General features: G+C 42.7%; 1 protein-coding gene across 1 annotated transcript in view; it reads right to left on the bottom strand.

The window, feature by feature from the left end:
• Positions 1–8,956: 8,956 nt before the first annotated feature.
• The window catches only part of stam2 (signal transducing adaptor molecule (SH3 domain and ITAM motif) 2), a 31,215-nt gene continuing 25,100 nt past the window's right edge, over positions 8,957–15,071 (bottom strand). The window contains exons 12-14 of the mRNA XM_028808083.2: positions 13,785–13,938; positions 12,406–12,575; positions 8,957–10,621 (exon numbers count right to left, since the gene is read on the bottom strand). Coding sequence (XP_028663916.1) covers positions 10,417–10,621; positions 12,406–12,575; positions 13,785–13,938 — 529 coding nt within the window. The 3' untranslated portion in view covers positions 8,957–10,416. The remainder of the gene's footprint in view (positions 10,622–12,405; positions 12,576–13,784; positions 13,939–15,071) is intronic.

The following is a 15,071-nucleotide window of genomic DNA, read 5'->3' as shown; positions in this document are numbered from 1 at the left end:
GGTGAGTAGCCGCCTCGGAGTCTCCGGGGCCGCGCGGCACGCGAATGGCACAACCCAGGAGGGCGGTGGCTCAGCAGTCAGTGCCGCTGCTTTACAGCCCGCTGGGACCTGCGTGTGACAGCCGCCGCCGAATCTGCACGTCCTCAATGCGACAGGGCGTTCGCTCGACGGGGACTTTTGGGGGAAAAATAAAGTTAGGATGGTGAGCTGTTGGCTGGTTCTCGGGCCAAAGGGTTTCACGGGTCTCCTTTCCCTTGACAGAAAGGGATAGATAGATAGATAGATAGATAGATAGATAGATAGATCTGAAAGGCACTATATGATAGATAGATAGATAGATAGATAGATAGATAGATAGATAGATAGATAGATAGATAGATAGATAGATAGATAAGGTGAAAGGCACTATATCATAGATAGATAGATAGATAGATAGATAGATAGATGAGGTGAAAGGCACTATATAATAGATAGATAGATCAATCTGAAAGGCACTATATAATAGATAGATAGATAGATAGATAGATAGATAGATAGATAGATCTGAAAGGCACTATATAATAGATAGATAGATAGATAGATAGATAGATAGATAGATAGATAGATAGATAGATAGATAGATCTGAAAGGCACTATATAATGGATAGATAGATCTGAAAGGCACTATATGATAGATAGATAGATAGATAGATAGATAGATAGATAGATAGATAGATCTGAAAGGCACTATATAATAGATAGATAGATAGATAGATAGATAGATAGATAGATAGATAGATGAGGTGAAAGGCACTATATAATAGATAGATAGATAGATAGATAGATAGATAGATAGATAGATAGATAGATGAGGTGAAAGGCACTATATAATAGATAGATAGATAGATAGATCTGAAAGGCACTATATAATAGATAGATAGATAGATAGATAGATAGATAGATAGATAGATAGATAGATAGATAGATAGATAGATAGATGAGGTGAAAGGCACTATATAATAGATAGATAGATAGATAGATAGATAGATAGATAGATAGATAGACAGATAGAGTGAAAGGCACTATATAATAGATAGATAGATCTGAAAGGCACTATATAATAAAAGAGATAGATATGAAAGGCACTATATAATAGATAGATAGATCTGAAAGGCACTATATAATAGATAGATAGATAGATAGATAGATAGATAGATAGATAGATAGATAGATAGATGAGGTGAAAGGCACTATATAATAGATAGACAGATAGATAGATAGATAGATAGATCTGAAAGGCACTATATGATAGATAGATAGATAGATAGATAGATAGATAGATAGATAGATAAGGTGAAAGGCACTATATCATAGATAGATAGATAGATAGATAGATAGATAGATAGATAGATAGATAGATAGATGAGGTGAAAGGCACTATATAATAGATAGATAGATCAATCTGAAAGGCACTATATAATAGATAGATAGATAGATAGATAGATAGATAGATAGATCTGAAAGGCACTATATAATAGATAGATAGATAGATAGATAGATAGATAGATAGATAGATCTGAAAGGCACTATATAATGGATAGATAGATCTGAAAGGCACTATATGATAGATAGATAGATAGATAGATAGATAGATAGATAGATAGATAGATAGATAGATAGATAGATCTGAAAGGCACTATATAATAGATAGATAGATAGATAGATAGATAGATAGATAGATGAGGTGAAAGGCACTATATAATAGATAGATAGATAGATAGATCTGAAAGGCACTATATAATAGATAGATAGATAGATAGATAGATAGATAGATAGATAAATAGATGAGGTGAAAGGCACTATATAATAGATAGATAGATAGATAGATAGATAGATAGAGTGAAAGGCACTATATAATAGATAGATAGATCTGAAAGGCACTATATAATAAAAGAGATAGATATGAAAGGCACTATATAATAGATAGATAGATCTGAAAGGCACTATATAATAGATAGATAGATAGATAGATAGATAGATAGATAGATAGATAGATAGATAGATAGATGAGGTGAAAGGCACTATATAATAGATAGATAGATAGATAGATAGATAGATAGATAGATAGATAGATAGATAGATCTGAAAGGCACTATATGATAGATAGATAGATAGATAGATAGATAGATAGATAGATAGATAGATAGATAGATAGATAGATAGATAAGGTGAAAGGCACTATATCATAGATAGATAGATAGATAGATAGATAGATAGATAGATAGATAGATAGATGAGGTGAAAGGCACTATATAATAGATAGATAGATCAATCTGAAAGGCACTATATAATAGATAGATAGATAGATAGATAGATAGATAGATAGATAGATAGATAGATAGATAGATAGATCTGAAAGGCACTATATAATAGATAGATAGATAGATAGATAGATAGATAGATAGATAGATAGATCTGAAAGGCACTATATAATGGATAGATAGATCTGAAAGGCACTATATGATAGATAGATAGATAGATAGATAGATAGATAGATAGATAGATAGATCTGAAAGGCACTATATAATAGATAGATAGATAGATAGATAGATAGATAGATAGATAGATAGATAGATGAGGTGAAAGGCACTATATAATAGATAGATAGATAGATAGATAGATAGATAGATAGATAGATGAGGTGAAAGGCACTATATAATAGATAGATAGATAGATAGATCTGAAAGGCACTATATAATAGATAGATAGATAGATAGATAGATAGATGAGGTGAAAGGCACTATATAATAGATAGATAGATAGATAGATAGATAGATAGATAGAGTGAAAGGCACTATATAATAGATAGATAGATCTGAAAGGCACTATATAATAAAAGAGATAGATATGAAAGGCACTATATAATAGATAGATAGATCTGAAAGGCACTATATAATAGATAGATAGATAGATAGATAGATAGATAGATAGATGAGGTGAAAGGCACTATATAATAGATAGATAGATAGATAGATCGATCTGAAAGGCACTATATAATAGATAGATAGATAGATAGATGAGGTGAAAGACACTATATAATAGATAGATAGATAGATAGATAGATTGATCTGAAAGGCACTATGTAATAGATAGATAGATAGATCTGAAAGGCACTATATAATAGATAGATAGATAGATAAATAGATAGATAGATAGATAGATAGATAGATAGATAGATAGATCTGAAAGGCACTATATAATAGATAGATAGATAGATCTGAAAGGCACTATATAATAGATAGATAGATCTGAAAGGCACTATATAATAGATAGATAAATGGGTAAGGCACTATATACATGACAAATAGATAGATAAAGGCGCTATACGGCTGATAAAGAGATGAGACAGTTACAGGTACGTTGCACTTTTTCGACTTCTCGTAGTCAGTGAGGAGCCACTTCAATGACGATGTGACAGCAGCCACTCTTGTGGCAGTATTCTCACCATTCATTGGCTATTAGGTGGTGAAGGGGTGACAGAGGTAGATAGCCAATTAGAGACAGGGGATGGATGATTAGGGGTGCCAGAATGACAAGGCCATGGTGAGCCAGGTCTCAGGGGACACCCTTCTCGAGGAATCTTTTACGGTGACAGAGAGTCAGGACTTTTGGGTTTTATGTCTCTTCCAAAGGACTCCACCAATTATTTTACAGCCCAGGGTCCCAGTCACTGTACACACGGGGCACAGGGTTGGCACCCCCTGCTGGCCTCACCAACACCATCCCATCCTTTTCCTGGTGGATGTCCCATGCTAGCACTGGCCGGGCCCAGATATGCTCATCTTCAGGTGGATGGCCTGTCCTGGAGTGCTGGTGCTGTGACTGTTGGCCATTTTGTGTCATTTTGTGGACATTTGCTCTTGGTGCACTTTGATGTGCTTGAGGTGGCCCCGACTTTGGGGTTTTGAATATTAGGAGATGTTTAAAGGCTGAATGTTCTGCCTCTGGTATGAAGTACACTGTTAAATTGTTATTATGCGCCAGCGTGACATCATGTTTTGTGAGTGGGCACTGTCACTTCTGGGGGTCCGTTGTCCAGGCACAATGACGGGTGTAGAGGGGTCTGGCCGAAGGGGGGTGTTTTTGGAGGCTGTGGTATTCGGCGCCATTGATGTGATGTCATTTTGGTATCTGAGATTTAGATAAACACCAAGTGCGTCCTTGCGGGCTCGTCTCTGCCCGTCTGGCTTTGAAATGATCAGCGTTCCCTCTTGATGCCGATTCTCGTTTTGGGTTCGGACTTTGGCACTTCCCACTTTTCGACTTGTTCTGGACTTTGTCCGCGTTTGCTTCCCGGTCCGTTTGGTGGCAACACATAAGGGACAAGAAGACATCAGGCGTTTGCCCACCACAGGAAGTTGCATCACTTGTAGCTCCTCCCCCAGAGCTGGTACTTTTCCTTCAATCAGGAACAATTGTGGGTGGAGCTCAGCAGATGAATTGTGCTGATTGGCTGACCACAAGCGTGGGTGCCATCTTATGAATCAGGTAGTAGTTTGGACTTTGGAGTTATGAGTGACGATGGAGTGTCACACTTCACACCACATCACTCTTCATAGAGATTGCTTCAGAGCATTAGGGGGTGTGGTGGGGGTCCACGTGAACTCCCAATCGCGCCACACTTCACACGGCCTCGCTTTGTACGGCACATAATGTTCATCAAGGTTACAGCTGAGGACCCCAAGTGTCTCAGTTGTACAGGAACTCATTGGCCCCTGCGGTGGGAAACACCCGACGCCGGACAGAACGGGGCAAATCACCGAATGGAGCCGCCGCTCAGAGAAGCCGCAGCTTTGCTTTGTTTCCTCTCCCCAAACGCACAAACAACAAGGACTTGAGATTTATGGAAGCGTCACAAAGCTGAGGGGCCGTGCATTCGAAATGAAGCAGGTGGTCCGCTCCCCTCGTTGTCGTTTTCAAGCCTCTGCATTACTCATCGTCACCTGAAGCCCTCGAGAGGAGCCGCTTACTGATGTCACTCACCGGCGGCAGTCTGACACCACAACACAAAGCGCTGCGTATTTACGAGGCTTTTCTATTTTAAGGTGATCGAGGAGGAGGAGGAGGGTGACTAAGAGACACACACACACACACACACACACACACATCCGGGGCCTTTTCCTGGCGAGCCGTCAGCTTCTGTCAACTTATTTGGGAATAAAATGTCACTCATTCAGGCCAGGGAGGTGAAAGGCACAGCGTAAGCCACAGACCCCTCAGGACCACCTCGGCTTTTACTCAAATCACTTCCACGTTTTTGAGTCCGGTGGTTCCTGACTCACCAGGTATGAGAAAACCCCCAAATTACGCTACCTCTGGATGTCTAGTGATGGAAGACGTCAAGCTTTTTTGGGGTCCCCCACCCCTATCTTTGGCCCTCTACACCCTCATTTGTGGACCATCTTTTTGCAGGAAATGACACCCTTATGATAAAGAGCAAACCAATGGCGGGGGCTTCAGCAACAATGACCAGAACTTGAAGTTGTGCATCAACCAAACCCAGGGGTTCACCCCCTAATGGGAGACGAGGGGTCCACGCATCTCCGTTAAACAAAGCATTGAAAGAAATGGCCATCAGTGAAATCAGCAAATGTGTTTGAGGTCGATCACCAATACGATCACAGTTTTGATATCTGATTCTTCACCGGTGGTCCTAGACCCCCCCCTGAGGTTCATGTGGGGTGGAGGGTCATGTGAGGAAGGTGATGCAGTATTTGATGCTTTACTAGCCTTCTCTCAGAGGGAGACAAATTTCAGTTACAATCGAGAATATTTAGACTTGGGCATTTCGAGGGAAGATTTCAGACATGTGACACACGTCTTCCTGCTGTGGCTGGCATTTCTTCAGAGTGCCACTAATCCGGGTGCCTTGCGCTCATCTCGACTTGGTTTGCCTTTTCTGTCAACCAGAACTCGCTGTAAGGAGGCCCCGCCCACACACGTGAATGGGCTTCAGAGGCCACTCCCACACATGTATGTGCTACAGAGGCCCCTCCCACACACCTGAATGTACTGCAGAGCATGTGGAGGCCCCACCCACACTTGAACATGCTACAGCAGCCCCACCCACATCTGTGAATGGGCTGCAGAGCATGCAGAGGCCCCGCCCACACCTGTGAAGGGGCTGCAGAGCATGCTGGGATGTGGTCCTCTTTCACTCGGCCCGTTGGCCGCCGTCTGCTGCTACAGACACAGAGAAGCCAAAGTCAGACATGGCTCGGCTTTATTGGCGCTGCAGGATTTGAGGTTGAGAAACAGAGCAGCTGGATTGGCTTCGTTTTCATGGCGTGTGTATTACGTCTGATTTTAGTTTTGCGTGAACGGTTTTGCTTTGAAATTTTACTACTACTTTTAAAACGAAGACCCTTGACCTGCGGACTTGTCTGCCAACATGTCGACGAGTCCCACCCACTGCCCACTAGAAAGTTCCGGTTCCCAGACAAAAGGCGGCAACAACGAGCCACAGGGTATCAGGGCCATGGAGTGCGACTGAGCACAGACTCGGCCCCCTCTCGCCCTGCCTGTCCCCCTCCCCAGGTTTTTGTGTTCCTCGCCGCCATTTTCATCAGTCGCGTACTCACAATGGATGACGCCGTGTTGTTTCTTCACCCACTGGCCATGTGAAATTGTGTCCCAAAGTCTGGCCTTTTCTATCCATTTTAAAAATATTCATTTTGCGGACCCTGGTGCTCGACACTGGAATCTGGGAAAAAGAAAAAAGCCCAAACTTTACCAACTTCAATAAAAGAAGATTTGTCTTCCATGTTTGTGAACCAGTAAGCATTTAAGCAGCGGTCGCTGGTACAACGCCCTGTTGAGTCCACACATAAACATGAAAGAAACTCTGAACAAAATCCAACCACTTAGTGCGACTTGGCCTTTCGTGAGGAGACCACGCCGGGGTCGGGGGGTCATTAGGGTGACCACAAGTGCTGATGTGCCACCCACCCAGCTGGTCCTCTTTTAAAATGGCGTATTATTGTTCCAAATGGACACAAGTGTGTAATCCCCAGACGCACATCGACACTCCACAGCTTCGGTAAGTTTTAAGACTTGTGTGTGCCGGTGCTGCCGTTACTTCCAATCTAAAACGTCAGTGCAGGTGACGTGGTTTTAAAATGTACACAAAACGCTGCACTTTGGTACACAATTTCATTCTACATCTGCATAAACAGCACGTCTGTGAAGAAAGAACTCTGACTTGAAAAGTCCCAACATTATCCTTGAAGATCCTGTCAGGTCATTCACTCTGAAACACCTTTGGCGTTGGAGCAGTCAGGCCTGCACACACTGAAAGGCGCTATACAGAAACACCGAACTGGAATGAACAGCTCGACGGCTTTGTTACTCTCACTTTTCGGCTGCTTTAAGGTCAATTTCACACAAACTTTCACAAGTTTTTCTTTGACCGACATAAGCGACCGAGTAGTGTGGTGGACAGGAGGACTTTCAAAACTCAACTTGATGTTATTTTAGAAGAATGAAGTGGAGAGGACTGGCGAGCTTTGTGGGGCTCAATGGCTTCTCCTCGTCCAGAGTGTTCTAATGTTTACTCCTCCACTCCACGTCTTTTTAATCGCCTGTGACGTATAGCTTAATCAAGTTTCGTGTACTTTTGTTTTGGTCCTTGCACCCCAATCTCGGTCTTCGAGACCCACTGGATAACGAGCACCAGACTGAGAATCACTGCCGACAGTCATAGTTGGTTGAAGAACCTGCAACAACCCCTTGAGAGGGGCTTTGCTAAACACATGCGGCCCACTGCCCCGAAATACAAAGGCGAGTCACAACCTGCACTTGAAGAAACTGTGGCTTAAAACACACATCACCACCCAAGGAGCTTCTGATGGCAGCAGGCCTTGACCGAGACCATCGGGAAGAACCCATGGAGAGCTCAGTAGGTGGTCCATCCCAGCAGACAGTGGTCTTCAGGTTTATGGGTACAGACAGAGAGGCCAAGAAGGAGGAAGCTGAAACTCCAACAACAACCATTCAAACAGATGATCTGAAGTTGTGGACATGCAGCAGGCTGAAGGGGCGGCCTAACTGGCTCATCTTCTTCATTTCGGCACACGCACAAAGATAAGAGGAGGATCAGGCAGGAATATCAAAAATACATAAAGGTGGGTTGCAGCAGAAAGGGGCGAGTGGAAAAGAAGGACCTTGAAGACAAAGAAAAAAAAACATCTGCAGCGTCTCCTGGGGGGTCTGCTCAAAGTCGAGGTCCACCGTAAGAAAGCAGCAGCCAAACCTGCTCGCGGTCCGCCATGTTAGGAGTCAGCAGATGGACTTCAGCTTCTGGTTTGTGTTCCAAACACAAATCGATTGACGTTAACGTTACAGAAATTAAAGCAAATGACCGTAAATTACGAATTAGGCAGAGTAACACAGCAGAATAAATGAACCCTTTAAGACGAGCGCCATTTTCACGTATTGCATCGCTGTCAACACAGCGGCACCAATTCAGCATCACATATTCCATTCTGTATTAATACCAGGAACTGATAGAAAACTGTAATGGAAAAAACAAAGTCGGACCATTTCTTGGATAAACTAATCGCAAGGGGCTTGTGTGCGGTCAGTTGAGTAAAGCACGCCTGCCGCGGCATTAAGAATTATTATTATTATTATTAATTATCGGACGCCTTTCATGACAGCCAAGTGCCACTGAGGGTTCATTTCTCAGAGTCTCTGCACACCCTGCTGGCAGCTGACAGACAGTTCAGTCCAGGATCACAGGACCCCCCAGATGGATGGGGTCCTCCCAGTAGGCCCAGGTAAGACCGACATTCTCACGCCTCGTTTTCTGTTCCCGTCACCGTGAGCTCCCATTTCTGGTCCTTCCATTAAATGACAACACTTTCCCATTTCTCCTAAGACGACGGCAGAACGCAGGTAGTGTTTTAGGAGAGCCTACTCACAAGATAAAATTTATTTCTAGTATTTACTGATAAACATTTTACAATGCAGATGTAACAAATTCCAAAAAGAACTGTCATGTTATAAAACCATTGCTTGCAAGATATCATCTAAACATTGAATATAAAGTTTAAGAAACCCTAGTAAGATTTAGTTTCCATCCAGCAGCTTTAATTCCTCTTTAATCAGTTTAAAGAAAAAGGCAGCCAGCGGCTAGCAAAAGGTTTATAAAGGTAAGGTGCAACAGGAACAGATCCTGACTATCGTACGGCTAATTTACAGAGCGTGTGTACGCGGCGCAGCTCCTCACCGACTGTTAATGTCATGTCTGCTAGTCTGTCACAAAGTGTTAACCTTTCTGGTGGGGGGTCTGAAGACACACAAACTACTGACTTAACAGACAACATTTGGTCTCTTTTGGCCATCAAAAGTGTTAGTAGCAGATGGTGATTCAGAATGTAGAAAAACGGCAACATGGCTGAATATGAAGAGCATCAACATCAACACACTTGATTAATAAACAGGACATTGAAGAGGAATGAGGCCAGAGGAGAAATGTCATTTACAAATTAAATTAAGAGAACTGCTGCGTCGTACAGAGAAAACAGCGTTACAAGTTAGCAACGTGACCAGCTGTGGACCAGGAGGTGGCGACTTGCCAGTCATTTTGTGTTTCTACGCTTTGCATTTTCTTAGGCGGCATCAACAGGGTTTATTTCTGGATGATTAAAAAGAGAAAATCAAACAGCTCACCACACCGTACATAAACACACAGCTTAAAACCAATTACTACATTGTCGGTACTGATTATGGAGAAGGTGGTAAGGGATGAATCCTTTAGCAATTGAATCTCAACTAAGAAGAATTATAAAAAAAAGTATGCCATGGAGTACAATACGGCATCCCGCACAGGCTTGCCGAGCATTCAAGGAAGGTCTTCGTGTTAAGAATCATCAGCGCTTTAACCTGCAGTGATGTGACATACAATGACAACAGGATCGTCAGCGTCACCACTGTGCCAGCCTGTGAAATAACACGCGAGGAGTGCCGCCATTCACTGTGCCAGCTCTACAAATGGTGGAGCAACAGGCCTCTCCACTCCTAAGACAAAATGCGTTTCCTTCTACAACAGTGCCAGCATCCTAAAGAAAAGCTTTAGGAGTACAAAATGGAGCAGCGTTTATTAGGAATTCTTTTGCTCCAGGTGTTTTATACACTTCATTTTAAATATTTATAAAATTATAAACATGGACTGAAGAAAAAAAAAAAAACGCTAAATGCCTTTCAGCATCTCATTCACCCAAATTTAAACTTAACCTTCCACCTTGAAGGAACGCCAAGATGCCACAGGGCAGTTTGCAATCACATGATAACATCTTTCTACTTAAATTTCCGTGGTCTGCTCTTCTCCAAACCCACTTTCAAAGAAATGCACGACAGCCGGTGGAGTCCGGGCACTTAAAGGAGGGGCTGTTGGTAATAGGTGGGCTGCGGCTGATGGACCGGGAGAGCTTGAGATGTCACAGGAAACGTGGACGACTGCGTCATGCTGGCATTAGTGTTCTGATAGGCGGACATGTCCATTGCCACCCCCATGTGCTGAGGGGGATACGGCACCGGGCAACCTGCGGCTTGACTCATGTAGGAAGGATTGAGTCCAGTGCTGCAGAAACAGAAGAAAACAAAAAGTTCAGCCTAATGGCGTATCATAAACCTCTTCTCTAATTCAAACACATTCTCAATGAAAGACAACTACCGCATTCGTACAGGTGCTGGTCATAAAATTAGAATATCATGACAAAGTTGATTTATTTCAGGAATTCCATTCAAAAAGTGAAACTTGTATATTAGATTCATTCATTACACACAGACTGATGTATTTCAAATGTTTATTTCTTTTAATGTTGGTGATTATAACTGACAACTAATGAAAGTCCCAAATTCAGTATCTCGGAAAATTAGAGTATCAATTAAGACCAATGCAAAAAAAGGATTTTTAGAAATGTTGGCCAACTGAAAGGTATGAACATGAAAAGTATGAGCGTGTACAGCACTCAATATTTAGTTGGGGCTCCTTTGGCCTGGATTACTGCAGCAATGCGGCGTGGCATGGAGTCGATCAGTCTGTGGTACTGCTCAGGTGTTAGGAGAGCCCATGTTGCTCTGATAGTGGCCTTCAGCTCTTCTGAATTGTTGGGTCTGGCGTATTGCATCTTCCTCTTCACAATACCCCATAGATTTTCTATGGGGTTAAGGTCAGGTGAGTTTGCTGGCCAATCAAGAACAGGGATACCATGGTCCTTAAACCAGGTACTGGTAGCTTTGGCACTGTGTGCCAGGTGCCAGGTCCTGTTGGAAAATGAAATCTGCATCTCCATAAAGTTCGTCAGCAGCAGGAAGCATGAAGTGCACTAAAACTTCCTGGTAGACGGCTGCGTTGACCTTGGACCTCAGAAAACACAATGGACCAACACCAGCAGATGACATGGCACCCCAAACCATCACTGACTGTGGAAACTTTACACTGCACCTCACGCAACGTGGATTCTGTGCCTCTCCTCTCTTCCTCCAGACTCTGGGACCTTGATTTCCAAAGGAAATGCAAAATTTACTTTCATCAGAGAACATAACTTTGGACCACTCAGCAGCAGTCCAAAGGCGAGACGCTTCTGACGCTGTCTCTTGTTCAAGAGTGGCTTGACACAAGGAATGCTACAGCTGAAACCCATGTCTTGCATACGTCTGTGCGTGGTGGTTCTTGAAGCACTGACTCCAGCTGCAGTCCACTCTTTGTGAATCTCCCCCACATTTTTGAATGGGTTTTGTTTCCCAATCCTCTCCAGGGTGCGGTTATCCCTATTGCTTGTCCACTTTTTTCTACCACATCTTGTCCTTCCCTTCGCCTCTCTATTAATGTGCTTGGACACAGAGCTCTGTGAACAGCCAGCCTCTTTAGCAATGACCTTTTGTGTCTTACCCTCCTTGTGCAAGGTGTCAATGGTCGTCTTTTGGACAACTGTCAAGTCAGCAGTCTTCCCCATGATTGTGTAGCCTACAGAACTCGACTGAGAGACCATTTAAAGGCTTTTGCAGGGGTTTGGAGTTAATTAGCTGATTAGAGTGTGGCACCAGGTGTCTTCAATATTGAACCTTTTCACAATATTCTAATTTTCCGAGATACTGAACTTGGGACTTTCATTAGTTGTCAGTTATAATCATCAACATTAAAAGAAGTTTCACTTTTTGAAAGGAATTACTGAAATAAATCAACTTTGTCATGATATTCTAATTTTATGACCAGCACCTGTATATCTCCTCACAATTCTGCTGTAATGTTTCAAGAAGCAACATTCTTTACCATTTGCAGGATTACTGCTGCACACCAAGATGATAAACACACAAAAGAAGAAGAAGATGATCTAAAATATATTTGAACAAACACAGTACCCCATATATGGAGATGAGCTTGGCTGGTTTGCGACTGAGGAATTCACTGTCGGAGGAAGTGACCGAAGGGGGCCAATCTGCTCGGGTCCTAAACTGTAGGTCTGTCCTGGAGCCACCTGTGGAATTCCTGGTGCCATATATGTGCCACTTTGTGGATGACCTGCAAAAGTCTGCAAATAACAAGTACATTGAGAGATGTGTGCTTATTTATTCAGCTTAATTCCTGGTACATCATTCTTGTCTCTGGGGAAAAAAACAAACCACGCATACAGTGGTCCTTCTCTTTAATAAACTGAAGATGTGTCACGTCATTCGCTTGGAGGGCTATGGAGGCTGAGGCATGTGCTGGCAGCCATTCACGACAATCGCTGTAAGAATGAACTGCTTTTTCACCTTTCCCTGCAATTACCAGACTCCATCAAAGGGACTCTGTGAAAATGTCACTACAGACATGTTGTTGTCAGTGACATCACAGAACTGTTTGGGTGGATTATGATTTTTTATGCTCAATCACTTATTTTCATAATAATGAGTTTATGCATGATTAGAAAGTAGCAATCAATGCAATGATAAAATATTAAAGAGAGCACATCAGCCAGCACTCATTACAAAGGAGACGTCTTTTAGGAAATCCGCGGTCTGACCATAATGGAAGAGATTAAACTCCATCTTCCCGTCACATATCAATTAGTCCAAAATGTGCAGTTTCCTGGACACTCAAATCTTAGAAGAAGAACATGAGAGCTGCTGGGTCATTTAAAGGTTTCTGTTCAAGAGTTTTATCTTCCTGTCAAGAATACAGCATGAAATGCAAACAAATCCAAACCACACTTAATGGCAGCGACTTTGATAACCCATCAGGAAGCTCTTGAAGTTGTGTCACGATTGTCCATTCAGAGATGTAGATATACAGTACCTTCACCTCCTGTCCCACCCAGAACAGCAGAACAACTTTTACAGTTTAAAAGGAACATAAAAGTGACACTCCTGAAACTGACAAGTATTCAAATAAAATGTCTCCCTTTCTGCACACAGCACATATTCTTTGTCCTCACAAAGTACATCACGTCTTTTAAAAAGGCAGAACATGAAGAATGTTACACTGAGTCAGAACTGGGAATTGTAAATTTCCCCTTGGGATTAATAAAGTATCTATCTATTTAACTAAAAAGAAACCTGCAGAGCTGATGTGATCGTTTAGAGCTACGCTAAATTTAGGTCAAGGTTAATGGAATACATGAGGCTGTACTTTTCAGTTTTACCAACAACACGTACAGGAGAGGACATTTTGGGTCACTTGAGTTCCGGGGGTCTTTACTATACTGTACATTTAGCCCCAAAGCTGGACCCTTCCTCTCAGTTCATTGTGGGGGTCTCACCTGCAATGGCACACTTGTTGGCATCTGTGGATAAGGTGCCTGAGGCTGTAGCTTGGAATACACGGGGTACACGGGAGCTTCATTCACCAGCTTGTTATAAAGTTCCAGGGCTTCCAAAACTTTCACATTCAACTCGGACAACTCGGAATGTTTCCTGTGAAAAGAACCGAGAGCTTTCTTCAAAATAAATTATAACAAAGTAATCTTGTCAGAAAGCAAAGGAAATGTTACCTCACCAACACTGTCAGGGAAAAGTAATCAATTCTGATTAATGAATTAATTATCCTGATTAACCCATGAATGTGGAGAATAAATGAAATAACCTTTTTATTAAACAAAAAAGCACACATCCATTTTCAATCTACATTTTACTACACAAATTTCAGCATAGAGGATCCTTACTTAAAATCTGAATATGCCAACTTGAAGCCTCTTAGTACTTGAAAACCCACAAGGTACCATTTTACAAATCTGTTAAGAATTCCAAATGTATTGAATGTGCAATTGGAGCCAGTTTTGCTCTCCTTCTGGATTTTTGATTATGGACTGGATATCACTTGGTCCACAACTCAGGCACATCACCAATGACAAGCAAGCAGTACAAAGATCTTTTGCAGACTTAAATTTTCCAAAGTAATGGTTTACATTTCAGTCACAGTGTGCAGAAAAGACAACACTTTTGTTACTAGGTCCCCGTGGTATGTACCCATGCTGCAAGGCTGGATTCAATCTTATTGGCATGCCAGAGCCACCATAGAGGATCCTGTGATTGGTGCCACAGATAAAAGCTTCTCTATCTTGAAGGGCTTCCTACATAACCTAACCCTAACCCTCCACACAACCTTCTGCTGATACCAGCATAGGAGAGACATCCCCACCCACAATTACAACAGCGCAGGTGAGCAGAGAGCTGAGGAGACTTCGTGCCAGCAAAGCAGCGGGTCCAGATGGAGTATCGCCACGACTGCTGAAGGTCTGTGCATCGGAGCTGGGGGGTCCTCTACAGCGCATCTTCAACCTGAGCCTGGAACAGGGGAGAGTCCCGAGGCTTTGGAAAACATCTTGCATCACCCCAGTCCCAAAGGTATCACGTCCTAGTGAGCTGAATGACTTCCGGCCTGTTCCTCTGACATCACATGTGATGAAGACCATGGAGAGGCTGCTGCTTCACCACCTGAGGCCACAGGTTCAACACGCCCTCGACCCTCTGCAGTTCGCATACCAAGAGAAGGTGGGAGCAGAGGATGCCGTCATCTATATGCTACACCGATCCCTCTCTCACTTGGA

Source organism: Erpetoichthys calabaricus, chromosome 8 (assembly GCF_900747795.2).
Source record: "Erpetoichthys calabaricus chromosome 8, fErpCal1.3, whole genome shotgun sequence".
In the NCBI taxonomy this organism is placed as follows: domain Eukaryota; kingdom Metazoa; phylum Chordata; class Cladistia; order Polypteriformes; family Polypteridae; genus Erpetoichthys; species Erpetoichthys calabaricus.
The sequence above is the reverse complement of the archived record's forward strand: the minus strand, read 5'-3'. Positions and strand labels throughout refer to the sequence as shown.